Below are 19,763 nucleotides of genomic sequence, written 5' to 3'. Positions count from 1 at the left end.
GTAAATCCCCCCCGGCCGTACCATTGCAGAACACCTGGAACGGGGCTGCGCCGCAGCAGGGCTGTGGCTGCCACGTCTGGGCCGTGACACCTCGGCCTCATCCCTGCGGCGCGGACTCTGAGTCTCGGGGAAAGGCCACGAGCCGGGGATCCCCGCACCCGAGCATCCCGTGCTGGCCGGGCGGGGCTCCCCGGGCCGGGCCGCCGGCACCGCCTGGGCGGGGCGGGGCGTTCCCGGGCGCCGCTTCCGCCTGTGCCGGGCGGCCGGGCGGCGCGGCGGGGGCAGCAGCAGGATGCTGAGCCCGCGGGAGCGCGGCGCCGACCTGGCCCGCTTCTACACCGTGACGGAGCCGCGCCGGCACCCCCGCGGCCACACCGTCTACAAGGTCACCGCGCGGGTGAGTCGGCGGCCGCCGCCCAGCCCCTCACCCCCGCGGCTCCCCGCGCCCGGCCTGCCCCGCCTTTGGGCTGTAAAGCCGCCGCTGGGTGCGGAACAGCGCCCGCGGCTGCCGTGCCCGTGGGGATCCTGGCGAGCCCGGCCGCGACGTGGAAGCCCCTGTGAGGGACACGGGTGGGAGGGAGGGAGGGAGGGAGGGAAGGTGGGACACGGCGGCCCCTCCCGAGCCGAGCCCCGGCCGCCTCCTGCAAACTTGAAGCCTCGCAACGTTGTAATGGCTTCAGAGCGCTTTGCGATTTACGCTCAATTTCCCTACTGTCCGTTGCAGGGCATGAGAGAGCAGCTTAGAAACAAACAGCTCCTTCTCTGTTTTACCCGTTCTTCCGCTCCAGATTTCGTGGATAGGTTGTCGTGGGATTGCCCAGCCTTTCTGGCAGCCCCGCAGCGCAGCGAGCTCGGGAGGAGCGGGAGGGAGCGGAGTGCGTGGGCTCAGCGCGCCCACGCTGGCAGCGCCGAGCTGCCCGAGCCGCACACGGGGCTGAGCGTGCCCAGCAGGGGCCAGCCTGGCCGGGCAGAGCGCTCTGGGTCAATCAGGCCTAGCACGAGCAGCAGGAAAGCTCCTGCAGATGTTGGGAGAGCTGGTCTGGTGCTGGCTTTGCTGAAAGCTCCGTCTGTTCGCCTAGGGAAATTCCTTGCTTTCTTTTCTACTTTCCTATTATGCCAGAAAAGGGAGGAGAGTGTGTAAATATGTGGGGATAGGTGCTAGAGGAGGGGGAGTTTAGCTCACAGGTGTGCTGGGATACGTTGAGAGCATCAAAAAGTGTCACAGAGAGACAGAGTTTCTTTAAGTGCCCTGTGATCTCGTAGTTACTTCAGCTGTAGACATCCTGCCTGTGAGAGCAACATATGTTTATAAGCACCCTCCTTTTAATTCAAATACACCATTCTGTATATTTATGGAGATTGTAGTGTCAGGTTATTAGCCTATGATCAGTTTATATGACTTGTAAAATTAAAAATATTAAGAAAAGATTTTTGGGTTAAATATACATGTCCAAGTTCTCCAAACACAAATATGGGACAAATATGTTTAAACTGTTCTTTTTTAGTCCAATACAGCTTAGTATTTGTGAAGAGAAAAAAAGAGATGCTTTTTCCTATGATGTTTTAATTTAAAAAGCTTTTCCTGAAATACAGGCAGAGAGAACAGTGCCATCACATCTTTCTGCCTTAGCTCTTGATGGGCCAAGTGTGTGTGTAGTAAAAAGTTGTGTCAGTGCAATAGGGACTAATAGGAACGAGCCAAAACTTCTGCTGCTTTTTTTACTCTGGTGATATGTTCTTATTGGCTAAAGCCACTTAAATTTCTCTGTGATGTTTTGGTTTCTGTATAATTGTCCAAAATCAAGTTGTGGCTAACTAGTTAGGGATGTCATTCTCTCTCCTTGTCCCATAAACTGTGGGTGCTCTTGTGCCTTTCCAAGTGAGGCAGTGCAGAATCAGGTGGTGCACTGACTGCGTGTGATTTAGTGCAGAGCAAGGAGCTGATCAGTCTGTGAGCTGTCCAAATTCAACTGACCTAGACCAGAGATCATTACTTCTTTACAGTGTTTTGATAGCTCAAATCCTCAAAGTGAAAAATTATTTCAGTTTTTTTCAGCATAGGATGCTTTGGAATTACAAGTGCAGAAATATAAATAACTTTTGTTTCAACAGGACTCTGCCTGGTAATCTGTTGTGTAGTACTTGAAGTGAGGATTTGGGAAATTGAATAAAATGATTTTAAAAGGATTCAGTGTACATATCAGGTACCCCTTCTGTTTCTTTCCTCCTATTCCTGCCTCCTATTCCTGCAGAGATCTGGCTCTATGGTTGATATCACACCACTCCAGCTGCATTTGCTGAGCTGATGCTCAGCGACTTTGGGGGACCGCCAGGAAAAAAGTGAGGTGGATCCTCCCGTTGTGTTGAATATCATTCTCGCCGAGATCTAGGGTAGTCAGTACATGTTAGTGGAGATTTGTGGTTCCTCAGTGTGGTATATGAGTGAATCCTTTGTGAAATGGAGTTAAAGGAACTTTCTGTTTCAATGTAACGTGGATAAATAATCATGGATGAGAAAGCACTTGTTTAGCATGTCCTAAACATCTGGCCCAAGGCATAAATACTGATGCAGTCTCTTCTGAGTGCTAAGGGGGTCTGTCCTTACTGCAGCTTTTTCCTTAAAAGTTTTGTTTGTATAGCAGAGACTTTATATTTTATTTACTTGTAAACCGTGACATAATTGTAAATGCAGACAAGATTAAATTAATATTGGCTTTTTAATACCCATTTCCAAGTGCTCAGAAACAGATAGAGATATTAGCAAGTTGTGATATGAGTGTACTTTCATGATGCTTGAAAATATAGACCACTAATAAAAGTTTAGAGAACTTGGAAGATTACAATTATTAGTGATAGTTAAAATTCTAATGAGTTATGTTGGCTATCTGCAGGTCAGATGAGGAATGGAATAATCTGAAATACTTTTCTCGATGTTGAGGATCCTTGTAGGATCTGTTTTCAGAGTCTAGTGCAGTAATTATGCATTGTTCAGCCCATTGGTAGGTATCCTAGTGATATTTTTGAAAATAGGTTAAAGTTACTTGTGTTAGAGATTTGCAGAAGGAACTGACTGCATTGATCCTTGTGGAAGGATTTAAAAAGCACATGGAAAATTTAGGGGATTGGGTCATCTTTGCCAAGTCTCTAGGTTGACTATAGGTTGGGTGGAAGGGGCAGACCTCTTCTGAGATTGACCTTCAGAAAAGGATATGAAGAACAAAGTAGGACAACACATAAATTATTACATACTGACTTAAAGTTGGCATGGCTGGTAGATATAGAAGGCTGTGTAACATAAGAACAAGTGTGAAACAGGGCCTCTGGGTTTTATTCCAGATTCTTACTAACTGGCTGGGTAATTACTCATCTCTCTGGGTCTCCTTCTGCCCATCTGGTAACTTACCTAGCTGCCAAAACTGTTGCAAGGCTTTAACTAAAGGTGAATTGCAAAGCAAAGCAGTTGGTGTCTGCCCTTTGGTGTTCTCTGTGATGTGTAGCCATGCCTGTGATATTTTCTTCCCCCAGCTCTACAGGCTCCTTGCATCAAGTACGCCAGCTATTAGAAAAGGAGGTTAGAAATATTTCACCAATTGTACTTGTAAACTGCCTGGTAGTGAATGAAACAGCAACAGCCACCAAGGTTAACATTTGGTAAAGTTGCCAAACGTAGATTACTCAGGAGTGAGGAAAAGTTGAGAAAGGTTTTATCCATGTAGCCTGCGCTGGAAGAAGAGGACTTTGGTGTGCAAGGTGAGAGAAAGAACTTAGTCTTGCGAAGGAGAATGTTTCAGGTCTTTTGGGAGATTGCTAGAGAAGGTAACACTTCTCCTTTCCGTCTTGTCTCCTCCAAAATGTGTGAGAGATGAGTGGCTGGGCTGTAGTAAACTGATGGTACAAAATCTGGGAGGCTTTGGCAAGGATTCTTGAAAAATGGAAGGGAGGAAGAGAGCTAAGTTTGTGGGAAATATAAGAGGTATGCTGTTGTCACTTAGCAAGAGGAAAGTGTGGGTTCAGTGGCTTCCATCTCAGAGCATCAGCTGCATGGTGCTCGCGGTACGGCGGGATGGTGCGTGAGTCTCTGGGGTGCAAGTAGTGTGGGCTCCCTGCGCTTTCTTACACGCATCACCTCTTCAGGGCATCAATTATTCTGGGGTGTGTTGCTGAGGATAGTCCCAGTTGGATTGAAAATGCCCTATTTTGCTTTAGCTAACAATAGACTAATTATTTTGTTAAACAGCTTTGGCTCTTATGATGAAGGATATACTGACTTGCACAAGATAATTGCAGTTATGAATTAAAGATGTCTCTGTTTGGTTTGTGTGTTTGTGGGGATATGCTTTTACTGCTGTTTATAAGACCAATACAAAACTTGGATTACAAAGGCTTTTGTGATCAATATTTATTTAAGGAAAAAAAAAACCCACGACGAAATACAGGCTTCTTTATGGTGTGCAGCCGAGCCTGATTTACACTGCAATTCTCCTCTGGACAAAGTCATTTATAATTAATTAGGCAAAGAGTTTTTAAGGAGAAACAAATACGCGAGGATAGTCAGACATGTCTGCGCTCTGGTGATTGTAAGTAAAGTAGAAATACTGTCTTACTAAATACAAATCCTCACATTCTCAGTGAGGTGCAGCTTATATTAAGCCAAGTAGCCTTAATGAGCTCTTCTTATTGGGAGTAATGTGGCGCTAGTATGGATTAATAGGAGGAGACTGGAAAGACGATAGGAGATGTGCTCTACGTAGCTTTGTTTTGAGAGGTGCATTTTGTGCCATTTTGCCTAGAATGTGCGTCTGTCTTTATGTGTGATCATGACTGACTGCTGCTGAAATCCCTCACTGTGTTGTCTTTGGGTATTAGACTTCTCTAAAACTGAATGAAAACTTTCTGAGTGCATAGGACCATGCAGCTGTTTGCCTTTTTTGAGATTTTTCTCTTCAGCCATGAATCATTGTATGTTACTCTTTAACTTCCAAACTGAAAATCCAAGTGCTTACGTGGTTTCATTTTTGTTTTGCTTTTCAGATTGTTTCAAGAAAAAATCCAGAGGATGTCCAGGAGGTAACAGTTTAAACTTGTGCAAATGTCTTTATGTATCACACTATGCCTTTTGAAGCATCTTTGATGTAATTTAGCAGTTGCTGTGTGTTTTGTCATTGTAATTGAGTGAACAATTTTCATATGTTTCCATTTGTCTTTAGCTTTCATAGTTAAAAACAGTAGCTAATGTAACATGATGCATTTCATCCCTCAGTGATGAATGGTGACTTGAAACAAAGTCTTAGGGAGTGAAGTGTCTTTTGATGACAAAACTGCTTTGATAACTTTACAAGCTCTTTTCTCGGGGCTGGAATTGGCAAATTGATGGTTACTTAACTCCTACTGGTAAAATTAGAGATCAGTCCACAATTCAAGTCTTAGGTCTCAGCTGTAGGTACTCTTTTCCTCTTTAACCAATACTTCACTGAAAAGCCTGCACCATTACTCTCTATTAGTGAAGAGGGAAAATGGAGGAGTGTAGGAGTAGTTGAGAGATTAGACTGTAAGTCATATATATTATGCTTATCTCTCTGAGGCTCCTTTAGTATTTTCCAGTGATACACTTCAACAAAACTTTAAAATTGCTTATTCTTTGCCTCTTCTGAAGAGGCTAAGGGTAAGGGTCTGCTGTAGTCTAGTGCCTCTTAAACACCTCAAAAGTCACATGAGCAATTAATTGAGTGAAATATACCACATGTGTGTGTGTTGTGGATTTTTTTCTATTGAATTAAGAAACCATGTTTTTTTCCCCCCTCTTGACTTTTTTCTGGACTACTGACTTGACATGGTTACTATTACAATTTTTACCTGCAAAATCTTCCCTCAAAAGCACAACCTTATGGCTTTTCAGACATCGTGTAACTCGTGCATATATTCAGTTTCTGGTGCGGTCTCTTACTACAGTTGAGGAGAACCTGCATAGCTGATGAAGGAAGAGCTTGTAACTGAATTCATTGCATCTCTGTGTGATCAGAGTTACTGATTAGTGGCTTGGCAGAGGTGAGAATTGGCTAATACATCTAGAACTCCTTTACTGCATCCTTCTTTGAAATCTTGAGAATCAGGCAAGCATGAGCATTTGTGCTTTTTGCATTTTTTTTTTAATCTCTAGGAGATTAAAATAACCTATCAGAATCAGAGATGATCATGGATCTAGTTTAGAACTGTGTTACTGTAGTTTGTAGCTTGATGTTCACCTTTTCCAGGGAGACTCCTGAATTGAACCTATCCATGAGCACATTCTGCCATTACCTTAATCTTCATTTGTGAGGAAAAGCACTTTATAAGAGCTGTTGATGAGTCCATTCATCAGAAAAATAATATTGTAAGTGTCTTTCAGCTAGAGTATTGCATGGATATATGTTAAGTAGTTTTGACGCAACAGCAAAACCATGTATTTTAATTGTTGCTTTGATCTGTGGCTGTAGGTTACCCATGCAGTTTCACATACTCTAGACAATAAGAGGACATAAATATGAGATGAACCTCTTGATAGTTGCCCTTTTCCACCCTGCATTGTACCATATTAATTATTCTGCATGTGATAGCATGTTAGCTGTGGGGTGATTCTGTTACAAGCATTATCTGAAAACAGTTGGTTATTACAAGGAATATCCTAGATGGTAGTTGCCATAAAGGGGAATTGTAGTCAGAAAACCCCATATGTTGAGAGCTTTTCTGTTACATGGCCTCTTACAATAAAAAAATAACTGTGGCAGCCTTTGAAAGAAAAAGATTATGCCCTAACCTGCTCCCACTGAAAATAAATTACCTCAGTTTTCCAGAATGCTCAGTTGGAAATTCAACAGAAAATCCTGTGCACACGACCACTGCGTTGCTTTAGGATCTGTCTCATGCAGCCCACTTCCCACATCCACGTAGGACCACTTAGCTGTGCCTGCCTTCTCCTTCAGGAGTCTCTTAATGCCACTGCTGTGATGTTAATACATTCTTTACATATGTACAGCTGCACATAAGGCTGTGTGCTGTGACCTCAATTCCACTTGCCAGTTTTCTGTCACTTCCTTTGGCTGCCCTTTGGGATACAAGCCTTTACTACAGCACCTCTCCCACTGCAGCCAATTACAAGTCAATGTAATCCCAGCTGTTGTTGTTGGGGCAGGAAGGAAGAGAGCCTTGTAAGGGCTTCCTTCTCAAAAGAATGAAAGAAATTAATGTTTTTGGGGGGGTGTTGGTAGATACAGAAAGGCCAGCAGACCTACCTTTAATTTCCTTGCTTCTGGGGGCCGATGGTGGCAATGTGGTGTGTAAGGCAGTTTATCTAGGGTAGGCCTGTGGGGTTTTTTCCTTTTCATTTAGGAGAAAGGCTTATTCACTGTGGAACAGATGAGTTGCATGAATTAATAGAGATCTACTGGCTCTCGCCATGACAAGCACCTTATTGCATTACAAGTCTAACATATGTTTTATGATATCCTTGCTGTGCTTCGTTGGGCCTCAAAGTACGATGTGTCCTTCCTCCAAATCTAATTTCTAATGAGGGTGTTAGAATGGGAACTTTGCTAACTTTGCTGAGCCATATGCATGCAAAGGCGTGTTTTCCATGAGCTTCTGAAAGATTTGAGGATAACTTTGACTGCTTTTGCTATGCAAGTGACTTACGGGTATTTATTTTTTTCCTCTTGACTATTGAGTGATCACTTGTAGCAGTGAAAAATGATGCTTTTTTAGTGGAATGAAATCTCATGCTTTTATTTTCTGGCAGCTTTTCATGTTGTCTCCAAGTACTGACAATACAGTAACTTACTGTTTAAAGAATTCACCATCTTAGGCAATTTTGTGTTCTATATGCACGCAGCTCAAGAAGTGCTAATCATCCACTTTCTGGCTATTGGAGTAGATAAAAGTTTAGCATTGAAAAATTATTATTTCTGATAGCAAAATGACTAGTTTGCCTTCTTGAGATTCCTCACTTGTGTGTTATACTTCACTGAGTACCAGCTGTAATTAAGTCATGAAAATGTGTGCCAATAAGGGAGTCTGAATCAGGACTGCTGGTTCCAGTATAGCTAAATTCATAAGGTGGGTAGAGTGTTTCCACACTAAAGCTTTGCATATCTACTGTTAACAATCCTCTTATATCTGCATTGTTCTGTAGGTAGGACTTGCATCTGCTGAAACTTAGAAGGCCTCTGATTGCAGTATTTAAAAAAAAAAACCACAACAAAAAAGCTCTAAATCCAAATCTTTTGCTTAGCTCTAAATCTAGTTTGCTTGAAAAAAATTTAAACTTTTTCAATTATGATTGCTCATGAGAAGGCAGCGTGTTAAATCATTCAGAAATATGTGGAATATTTTAAGTTGTGGTTAGTTGTATTAAGTTAATTGAAACATTTGAATGATGCAGCTGTGGAATCAACTGCTGAATGCATGCAGTCTCTCTCTCCCCTTGTTTTTTCCCTTCTGTTCTACTTTAATCACTTTACATTAGTGTTGAGGTTTATTGTGATGGCTTAGTGAGTCTGACCAAAAATGAGGTCAGGATATAAAAAAATCTTTGTTAATATCTTTTCATTCTGATAACAAATCCAGTAGCAGTCAAGTGTAAATTTTATTGTTTACTTCTTTAATTGGTTTGATTTTCCCACTGGGTTCTCCTCCTTTCTTGAATGGAAAGAATGGGATGGAAGAAGGATAAGGTGGATACCTGACTGGAAGATGAGTACTTTCTGGAAAGACCAGAGCAGGAGTATCTGGTATAATGAACCGATGACATTTTTGTATTCCTAAGATGGAGTTTTTGTCTAGATTCCAAAAGGAACCTACCCTTTCTTTTTGGTGTTATTACAAAAAAAAAACATTTAAAAGGGGGGCTTGCATTTACATCTAATCAACACTACTAGGACAGCTTAGGAGCTGTTTTCTAGTCCTGGGGGCTTAATGTACCATCCCTAGAAATCCCTTGCTTGTATTGATTTCTCTTCTCTGGTTTTCTCTTTTGCTGTTGTGTCTCTTCCCCACACCTGCAGCTGCACCAGGCACAGTGTGGTGTTAAATGTTGGATGGTGCAGCACTCCTGTTCAGCATTTTTTCCTCTCTTACTGGCTCCCTGCGTAGTTTTGGATCTCAGAGTGACTGAAGCAGTGCTGCCTTTGCCCTCCTTTCAGCTTTTCCTAATTTTTTCTCTATGCACTGTAGTGTTGTTAGCCAAAATGCAGCTCGGGGACAGATAGTGACCATTTTTAATGCTTTTTACAGTTGTCAGTTCAGATTGAATATTTTTGTTAAACAAATTTGCTGAAGTTAGTGTTCTGATGTGATTAAACCAGTGTATTTGTGGTGTGATGTAATATGAACAATGAACCTCGCTAATACTTCTCTCTGGTTTCTCTGCTCTAGATAGTTGTTTGGAAGAGATACAGTGACTTTAAGAAACTGCACAAAGATCTCTGGCAAATTCATAAAAACCTATGCAGACACACAGAGCTCTTTCCACCTTTTGCCAAAGCAATAGTGTTTGGTAAGCATAATTTCTTCCTGACCTGCTGAAATTCTTTGATAACTTACTATTTATAAGTACATCTCGTTTTGGAACTGGATGGAAAATTTTCCTTGTGCTTTTACTACTCAACTTGTAGGTGTGCTGGCATCCTAACTTGATACTTTTCTTTTTTTTTGTAATGTATAAGAGTTTTTTATGTTCCTGCCTCCATGTTAGACGTAGTAGCTGAGATATTTATTGATGTATGTGTTCTGTATCTTTACAACATACATTCCCTGTTTTCAGGAGCATAAAGTCTAGCTTTGTGAACAGCACTTGAACAGCAAACAAAATATTTTATATATGAGCTGTCTGATTTTTAGCGATGAGCTGTATTTGAGTATTAAGTGGTTGTTACAGAAAAGAATTTTTATTATAGGAATTTGATTGCAATTGTCAGTTTTATCTAACTAGGCTTTTGAGATCAGTTTTACATATACTAGCTAAATATTTCACCAAAACAATCTACAAGAGGATTGTGACTCTACAGGAGAAACAAGTGACAAAAAAAAAATTAGCTCTTACAGGTCTTAACTTCATCCTGATGTGTATGTCCTCCTGAATGGGCTGTAGGTGGGCTTTCAGTGAGGTGGTGTGACTGTATAGAATTCCACCTACTACACATTTTTTAGCAGTGTTGTGTTTATAAAATTAACTTTTTTTAGTGTGTGTTCTTCATGTTCAGCACGAACTCTGCTATGTTTTTGGTGTACATATGTATCACACAATTTTCACTGGGTTTTTAAGCGTTTTTCAACAATTTTTTCGTGTGTTCATCATGTTTGGCATCTTTTTTCATACGTGTACTGCATGCTCTCTGAGTGTTTCTGAGGCATTTCTGAGGTGTTGCTGACTGTTGCTTTTTGGTGTGCATCTACCACCTGCTTTTGAGCCTTTTTCCCAAGAATTTTAGAGTTCTTTTTTAAAGTGTCCAACAGGTGTTTGGTGTTTGTGTACATGCATCTATCATGTGTATTTGGTTTGGTTTTGGATGAGCTTATTGGTTTCTAAAGTGCTTTTGGGGTTACTAAAGCATTTCCATGGCACTTACAAGTTGTTTTAGTGTATTTTGTTTTTTTAAGCACACAATCTGTGGTGGCTGTAGTCAGTCAGTTTTGTTTTGGGTTTTTCTGCATAGTTGTGAGCATCTAGCATGTTGGATGTTTTTTGGCAAACCTCTTGCATGTGGTCACTTCTTTGGCAAGGTTTTTGGTGTGAATTCTTTGCTCTTTTGGCAAGGTGTTTGGTTCTTAATGCATTGCTGTAGCATCTTTATATAGGGTTTTTTGCTGGATCCCCCATTTCTTAGGTGTAGTTTTTTTTCCCCATGCATACACTGCAGGTTGTTAAGCAAGTTTTAGCATTTTTCAGTGAGCCCAGCATGTTTGACCTTTTTTTGGCATACACCTGCTGTGTGCTTTGCAAGTGTTTCTGAGGCATTTCTAACCCTGTAGAGTGGGGCTTTTTAGTTTTTTGGGTTTTGAGAGTTGCTTTTTGATAGTTTTTTTTAGTGTCCCACTTGAGTTTGGATTTTTTTTTTGTGTGCGTCTACTAGATAGAATTATTGGGAATTTTAACAGGTTTTAAGTACCCAATGTGTTTGGTGTCATATTAGCTTGAATCTACCTCATGGTCTTTTTCTGTCATTTTTGTCAGGCTTTTTGGCTTATAAGGCATTTTTTGTTGGACTTTTTAGTTTGTGGGCTGGTTTTGAGGTTACAAAGGTATTTCCATGGAGTTCACGAGTTTGTTTTTGGGTTATTTTTTTATAAGCATCCAGTCTGTGTTATGTTTTTCAATGAACTTTGCTTGATGTTCAGTGTCCAGCATGTTAGGTGGTTTTTTGGCATTTGCTCTCTTTTTTGGCAAGGTTTCCAGTGTGGATTTAGAGTGTTTTTGTGGTTTTGGTTCCTAGAGTATGGCTATGATGTTATTTCTGTCCAGGATTTCTTTGTTGTGGTGTGGGATTTTTTTTTTGTTTTTCATATACTGTAGGATTTTTTAGTGTATTTAAGAGTTATCCAGTAGGACTTTTTTTGTGTGTCAGGTATATTTGGTGGGGTTTTTTAACATGGATTAACATGTACAATTATTGGGCATTTTAATGGTTTTTAGTCTTTGAACATGCTTGGCATTTTTTTTTTTGCATGAGTCTATCAGATGCTCTTTTTTTTAATGTGTTTTCTGGCAAGGTTTTCAGTTTCTGAAGTGTTTTTGGGCAGGCTTGTTAGAGCCTAAGGTGCTTTGGGGTTGTTAAAGACTTTTTATGGTGTTTACAAGTTGGTTTAGTTTGGAGGTTGGTTTGTTTTCCTTTGTTTTGTTTTTTTGTTAGCATTCAGTCTGTGCTTATGGTTTCTCTATGCACCTTGTGTGGGGTTCAGTGTCCAGGATGTTTGGCATTTTTTAAATGCATCTGGCATATGCTCTTGTTTTTGGTCTGGGTTTTCCATGTACTTTTTGGTGTGGATTTTGGTTTTACAGTGTTGCCCCAGTATGTTTGGCATTACTGCAGTTGTCTTTTGGGTGTCCAGTATGTTTGACTTTTTGTCTTCGGGCATGAATTCCCCATGTGCTCTTTTTTTTTGTTAAGCTTTTTGCACTTTTTAAAAAATGATTTTTGTTTCTTAGGCATTGCTGCAGTGTTGCTTTCCATTGCCGTGTGTTTCAAATATGGTGGTCTTTTAAACCTACAGCACACTTCAGCATGGGTTTGCCTTTTTTTTTTTCTTTTTGCATCCTGCTACCACATCTTTTTTTCCCCCCCATATTTTATCATTTTTAACGTTGAGCATGTTTGGCATTTTTTTGCCACACCTCTAGTGCATGCTTTATGTGTATTTTCAGTTTCCATATGTTGTGTCTGTTTTTTTATGTTTGTGCATGGTTTGGATGTGTTGTGCACGTTTTAGCACTCAGACAGTGTTTGGTGTGTTTTGGTGCATATCTAGTGCTTGTTTTTGCAGGTTTTCTTTGTGTGGCATTTTTTAGCAGTGTTGGGTGGTAATCTAGAGGCTCTTTTCCCAAATTTTCTATGTGTCTCAGATTGGTATGTTTTAGCATCCAGCATGTTTCACATCTGTTGGCACGCATCTATGAAGCTGAATTCTGATGCAGATTTTGTGGTTCTCTGCACAGAGCTGGGTAAAATTCCTGATTGAAATCGTATTTCACATCAGCCAAATTGTACCCAAGTTTAATGTAATTTTATTTTTGCTTATTTATGAAGTTGGAAGTGGGGTAAGTTTTGGTGCTATGTCAGAGCATGGGCAATAATGGTTAAATAACGCATGTAGTATTAGTTCCATTCTGAGATTATTTATACATGATTTACAGAGTAGAGTTCTCACTGGACAAAGTATTTACAAAGCTAGTATTTGCAAAGCATAATTTAATTTCAGGTAGAAGATATGATAGCTATTCATAGGGGAGAAAAGAGAGGGGTAAAAGAGAATCAGGGTGGAAGAGAGTACAGGTGTCTAATATCTTTAATAATTTAAAATTGCTATAAATGCAAATTAACTATTTTTACACTAGCTCTGTAAGCAAGGGAAGAATTGAGTGAAATCCCTTCTGAAAAACATCCTTCTTCTATTGTATTTAGTGAACAAAAGTGACTGCAATGTACATTGTGAGAGAAGGCAATCCACAGAAACATTCAATGCAGTTATTTATAAAAAAGCTCTTTGAAATTGAAACTAAACGAAAATAAACCCCACTACATTTAAATGAAACTGAGACGCAGAAGAATACAGCAAAGTGGAGGCAATGTAAAACAAATTTTAAAAGATTGGTACATAGCTGAAAGGAGCAGAACTGTCTGACTCTCCAATTTAGGAATTATCTCTGAATTTACAACATAAAATTTTACTGCGTATCCTTCCATCTCAATTGTACATATGGTAACTGCCATATGATTCATTTTAATTTAAAATAAAAATCCTAGTATTTTTTTGTACTAGAGCAAAAATATAACCTTAGTAGATAACAAGGTTTTGATAAACTTGTTTTCAGTCTCATTCTTTTAGTGATGGCCTGCAAGGTCCATCTCTCTGAAGATCTTTTGTTTCCATGCTGCTTTGATGGACCATTTCCGCAGTGTTTCTTCCCTGTGGTGATGTTACAATTGTTGGAGCTTTTAGACTGGTTTCTAATTAAACTTGAGTAGGATTGCTGGCAACTGGTGTTTTTTAAATTTTTTTTTTTGGATTCCTGTGCTTTAACTAATGTATATACCTATTGTTTTGCAGAGAGTGTGCTTTGCAAAATGAGCATTGGTGGTTCTGACAATCGAACTTAGTTGTAGTAGAAGTGTTAAACCTGAAGAGCATCTCCACTTCAGCATTCAGAGTTTCAGGAGATGGTGTGGAGAACTGAGATGTATTTAAAAACAAATGTGTCATGCTGTGCTTCTGTTATTTCATGCAGCTAAAGTTTTGCCACAAAGTGCATGTTTTTTTTATGCTGTTGCAGTAGAGTTGTTGCATCAAAGCAGGAAACATGCTATGGATGGGGAAAAAGAAATCATCTGACTTTCTCTGTACTTCACTTGAACCTTTTTCACCCATTTTATAAGAAAAAACCTCAGTGAATCTGATCATGGAAATCTAAAATGTGTTAACAGATCCAGCTGTTAAAATTGTGATACCTAATTCTGGGACAGGATTACTGTCCTCTCCTAATATGCATCAACATAATTTTCTTCAGTACTTTCAAACAACTTCTTTTTTGTTGTTGTTGTTGGACACTTTTAAGTATTTCCGTATGTTGACTATACATGGCATTTTACCAAAATGTGGGTAAATCTTCATGTTTTGTATCTAACAACTGCAGAAATGTACTTCAGTATAAAAATTAGTACGCACCCTGCACCCCACCAAAAAAGAAACAAGCCCCCCCCCCAGATATTGGTAACTTGTTAGCAGTGAGTCAGAAAGACAATTTACATTATAAAGCTCACAAAAGGATGCCCTTTGTATTTGAAGACACTGAATGAAGTAACATATTTATGAATTTGGTGTCATGTACAGTAGGAAGTCTTGTGAGAAACTAACTGAAACATGAACACAAATCTTGCTGGGTGTTTTGTTCTTCAGGTCTTCTCCACAAAATTGATGGTGCACTCTTTGCACAGAAATTTACATTTTGTTTCCATGTAAATAGAAAGTTTTGAATGGAACATCACTGGAGGAGTAACAACTGTGTTACATGCTAAAGTTGTAGTTGACACTTCTTAAAAATATCAGAAAGATGTGATCTCTAGAACGAATTTTATGTGTGTCTGAGAGATTGTAAAGATTAGCAGAAATAATGTTGATTTAGATGGAGAATGACATCCTAAAAGAAATGTTTGAAGAGTCAGCTGGCTGTGTGAGCACCTTTCAGCATTTCCTTGAGAAGGGTGATAATGAAAGTGTTGAGCAATACAGCATTGCTTGAAAGTACGAAAAAAGGAGAAGGAGGAAGGAGTTAGGCAGGGTTGCCTGGGAATTAAACTGCCAGCAAGATGCCAGGAGGTCTGTGAACTGAACCAGTACTGAATAATGTTCTTCCTTCCCCTAAAGCCCTCTAGTTCTAGAAGCAGTTTTCCTGATAGTGTATCATGATGCTAATGGGCTGGAAAATGTGACAGTGACTAATGTTTCAGTTGCTCTGTTCAAACATGTATTTTTATTTGTTTTTAGCTCAGCTTCCTAAGAAACTAAGGCTTGTGTAATTGTGCTGCCAGAAAGTCAAACCCCTTACTGATGTGGCTAATATCAGCTAAATTTGAGAGTGAAGGCGGTTGCAGATGTAATTATACTTCTGCAAAGTCTGTGGAATGGCAGCTGAGTAAGAAGAGAGCACATGCTTTGGTGTTGCTGAGGGCCAGGCAGGCTCAGCTCCTGTGAGCTTTGCAGCTGCCTGGCAGTGGGTGAATGTACACTGGTCAGCCTCACAGGGCTGGTCCCATGTGTCCTATCTGGTGCCCAGTGGAGATACTGAGAAGATTTGGATAAGGAAAGTCAGTTTTTATTTAGTTTGGTGAAATGAAACAGGGAGAGGTTCTTGAGAAACGAGGAAAAATATCTTACAGTATTACTTTCTTGCGAAAGTTGTCTGTTTCTGGTATTGTTAAGTGTTTACTTCTTCACAATTGATTTTCTACTGCATTGTAACAGCATTTGTGTGATTTTTGTAGGTTCATTTAACTGGCCCATGCTGCTGTGCTTTGCTGAGGGAATTTGTTTTCTTACCATGATGTCCAATTTTGCATGGAATGAACCAAGAGCCCTAATGCACCCCCAGTGTTGCTCTGAAGACTTAGGAAGTTTGATGAGCAGTTTAATAGGGCCTGATTTCAATGTTGCCACTCACTGTGGTAGCGCTGCTTTTGCCTTCTTTCTGCTTGCTTGTTGCTCACTCTTTTGTACAGCTGCTCCTGTTTGTACAGCTGAAACGGCAGGGTGAGCAAGGCACGGAACCAGTCCAGCTGAAAATTAGCCCAATGATGTCTTTTCTTTTCTTTCATGGGAAAAATAAGCCCCAAAAGCTTTGTTTGTGATCTTGTGAGTATGTGTGTGTCTTTTTAGTTTTATTTTCTTTTTTCTGGTACCGTATGGGCAGGAGCTATTTACTTGAAGAATTTCTGGAAAGAATCCTGCTTTGATACTTTCTTCTGGGATTATTTTTTTGCTTGCTCTAAGTATAAATGAATTTTGCTTTTGTATTCAATGTTGCTTTTGTCCTCTTCAAAGGTTAATGCCACAGAGCTGTCACAGGTGGTTCTTATTTTTCTGGTCATGCTGTTATAGCAGTACTGTTTCTTCAACTTGTCTTCCCAGTCCTTTTTTCCCCTCTGTATAGCTGTTGCAATATCTGTTCTATTCTCCTCCAATTATTACTGTTAACCTCTGCCCTTTTCCTTTTGTAAACTTGTAACTATTTCAACAACAAAGTGATGTTGATATAAAAAGCTAAAATAAGTTGTGTGCAATTGTGAAGGATGTGAATTTAAGGTAGCAGTCCAAGGGTTTTCTCCTGAGAAGCAAATCTCTTCAGGTGAACTGAGGGATTGTTTTTTTAAGTATGTTTTTTCTAATTGGAATGTTTTGGGTGCTGGGTAGAGAAAAAGGAAGGTTTATACATTTTAGTAAATGAGCTGCTTCCCAGCTCTGTTTACCTCTTGAATCCAGAAGGAGATGAGACCCTGTCTGCATGGAGCTACTTCAGAGGAAAGCTTCAGTGCCTGGTAGCAGGGCTTCACCATCTCCCCTACACTTTGTCTCCTCCATAAATGGCACCTTGGAATTGAAGATCTGTTTGGGGGCTTTTAGTAATACTTTGTTTACAACCCGCTCATATTGTGCGTTGTTCTTGAGAACACGTGAAGATTGCTCAGCTCCTTACAGGATTTGGGCCGTAATCAAGGCTGACACTGACTGGCATATTGTCAAATTGTGCATGTATCATTTATTGTCAGATAACACTGGACATCCGTTAGTGTCTCTTGGCTAATCAAGAGTGTTGCCTCACATATTCTTACGATGAGAGGGTGAAGGATTCTTGTCGTAGCTGCCAGCTTTCATCATCCGAGTGGATTGCGGAAGACGGGACTCTAGGGACAATTGAGAATAGGAAGTTTGAAGATTTGCTATGTTCTCCTGAAGCGTTGGAGTGACTTTCATAGACTCAGGGCATTGTCTCCAGAAGGTTGCTTTTGTCTCATTTGTTTTCTTTTGCTGTAGTTATTATTGCAAAATAAATGTGTAGTTATTTCTAAAACTGTCATGACCATCTATCTATGTGTCTGTTCCAGGGCGATTTGATGAAACGGTGATTGAAGAAAGAAGGCAATGTGCTGAAGATCTCTTGCAGTTTTCTGCCAATATACCTGCTCTTTATAACAGCAAACAGCTGGAAGAGTTTTTTAAGGTTGGTTAGTATTTGCAGAAGTATTTGCTTCTTACTGATGTGGCTGAAGTGTAGTGCTGATTCTGCTTTACTTTATAAACCATGGAATGAAGTGAGCTGGTCAGACATGCTTTGAGAAGGGACTGGGAGTTCTCTGTTCACTCTGGAAATGTGGCTTTAAAAAAGCCCCATGCCACACCTCTACAAGGTGGAAAGTTTTACAGGAGCTTCAGGTGAAGGGAATTTAATTTTTTTTATTGAATGATGAGCAAAACTTGTGATGATAAATTCCAGTGAGGAAGTAAAAAAAATATTATCACTGTTCCTATATTTTAAATAGGTGTTTATAGTTTCAAACCAAAGGAGTGAAGACTGTTTACACTGTTTCCTTATGATCTTTTATGGACTCAGGTCCACAGCAACAAATTTGGCATGTAACTAGTCCAATGTGCTGCTTATACAGTGTTGTGAGAACCAGTCTCCATACCAGATTTTAGGATGGTACATTGATATGGGCTTCCTCTTTATTACAGATGAAGCAGTTTCTTTTCAATAGTTCATTCAAACCTCTTTATTTTCAGCAGCTTAGTCTAACATTCTGCAAACTCATAAGCATAAATTTACATGTACCCGTGATAGTAACTCTCTGGAATTACAGAATCGTTTATCTCGCTGAGATGGGACTTAAGCATATTAACGTGTTTAGTATATTTAAATGATGCATATACAAAAGCAAAATCATATCAAGGCTTAAAATTCTTTGCTTGTTTTCATGAATTTATTGCAGGGTTCTTTAAAATACTTAAAATAATTCATTAAGCTCTGGTGGCAATAAATGAGTGGGAGACCAAGTTGGACTATTTTACCTTTTTCGTTTATTTGCATTTGCATTTTTTTCAGTTCTTTGGAAATACTTCTGTGGTTTTGGGTACTTTTTCAGAGTTTTCTTTCCCTCCTTTGCTTAATAAAAGTATTAGTTTTAGCCTCCCAATGGACTTTTCTGGCTTTGCAAGGAAATGAATAAAACTAGAAAACCAATGTTTTTGTAGGAGAAACTATGTCTTCCAGGGGAGTTATGCAAATGCAATAATTTAGGCCCATTTGTTAGCTGATGTGGTGTGTTTTCCTGTAAGAGAGCCTTAGGTTTGGTCTGTCACCAGCTCAGCCCATGTGCTTTAGCTCTGCTCAGGGGTGGTTTTGTTCCTTTTCAGATTTTTGTGCAAATAGCTGTGGAGAGAGGGACTTGGACAATGAATTCTTAGAAACATCTGAAGGGAGAGCTCTCTGGATCTGTGTGTTATAAACTCCAGAAGAATGAACTGGCTTGTGTGAAGATATGCTGGGCTCGTCCAGGACAGATTAGCAACGCCTGTTTGTAACATGGCCTTGAAAATGGTGCACTTTCTGTTAAAGTGGCATGGAAAGTGTACACTTGAGATGTGAAGCAGAAATTTAAAAAGCACCAAAAAAGTTTAGGTAGCTTCTAGAGCTATTGTTACTTCTCTTAGCTTTGGTTCCATTCAGGCTTGGAAAGGAATGTCCTCCTTGTATCTTTGTTAAGTCTCAACTACGACTGGACTCGATAGTGGGTCACGAGTGGGACATTAGTCTGATGGACAAACAGTCTTGTATGGGGGACCTGCTGAGCTTGGGAGCACCACTGAAGGGCACAGACAGTATGTGACACAAGAGATCAGGAGTATTATTGTTCTCTCCCTGTTAGACTTGGGTGTGCAGGTCTGTGTGGTTCAGAACTCTGAAGCTGCAGTAGGCTAAATATTTAGATATCTAGTCAGTCTGTGGCAACCAAACATGGCTTAAACAAAAGTCCTTGTTTGATTTTGCCAGTGGTTTAATTAAATGCATTAATTCTAAAGTAATGGAGCATTCACTGATTAGGAAGTATCATTTTGGCTATCACTTCTATACAGTGAGAATTTCCATAGAGCACAGCAGCTGAATAATTCCTTTCCCTCTTCCTTTTCAGGGTGGAGAGGTGCATGATGGCTCTGAACTGATTGGTCCTGTTGAGCCTTTGTCTGACTCTCTGACTGACAACCTGTCTGACTGCAGCTCTGAAGGTTTGCTTCCTGTTCTCACATAACCTCATAGCATGATCTGTTTTAAAGCAGCTCATAAATGACAAGTGCCGTATTTCTTCATGGGACATTGGCCTCCAGTTTCTGTTTGCTTGGTATGGCAGAAATGCCAGAGCTGGGACTGGCAAGAGAGAAGCTGGGCTCAGCAGAGCTGTATGCACTTCTGGAAGTTTGCTTGTAAAGGTGTACATGCTGACTTGGATACCATGTGTAGAGTAATTTTAGTG

General features: G+C 40.2%; 1 protein-coding gene across 4 annotated transcripts in view; it reads left to right on the top strand.

Annotated features, from left to right (window-relative positions):
- Window positions 1-230: 230 nt before the first annotated feature.
- The window catches only part of RPS6KC1 (ribosomal protein S6 kinase C1), an 84,863-nt gene continuing 65,330 nt past the window's right edge, over window positions 231-19,763 (top strand). For 2 of the 4 annotated variants that reach the window (XM_069009557.1, XM_069009556.1), the window contains exons 1-5: window positions 236-397; window positions 5,032-5,067; window positions 9,406-9,526; window positions 17,343-17,458; window positions 19,425-19,518. In XM_069009557.1, the coding sequence (XP_068865658.1) occupies window positions 293-397; window positions 5,032-5,067; window positions 9,406-9,526; window positions 17,343-17,458; window positions 19,425-19,518 (472 nt within the window). In that variant the 5' untranslated portion in view covers window positions 236-292. Of the gene's footprint in view, window positions 398-5,031; window positions 5,068-6,290; window positions 6,371-9,405; window positions 9,527-17,342; window positions 17,459-19,424; window positions 19,519-19,763 lie in introns of those variants that run through there. The other 2 variants (XM_069009558.1, XM_069009559.1) reach the window with 2 other exon arrangements.

Source organism: Aphelocoma coerulescens, chromosome 3, assembly GCF_041296385.1.
Source record: "Aphelocoma coerulescens isolate FSJ_1873_10779 chromosome 3, UR_Acoe_1.0, whole genome shotgun sequence".
Taxonomy (NCBI): domain Eukaryota; kingdom Metazoa; phylum Chordata; class Aves; order Passeriformes; family Corvidae; genus Aphelocoma; species Aphelocoma coerulescens.
The sequence above is the reverse complement of the archived record's forward strand: the minus strand, read 5'-3'. Positions and strand labels throughout refer to the sequence as shown.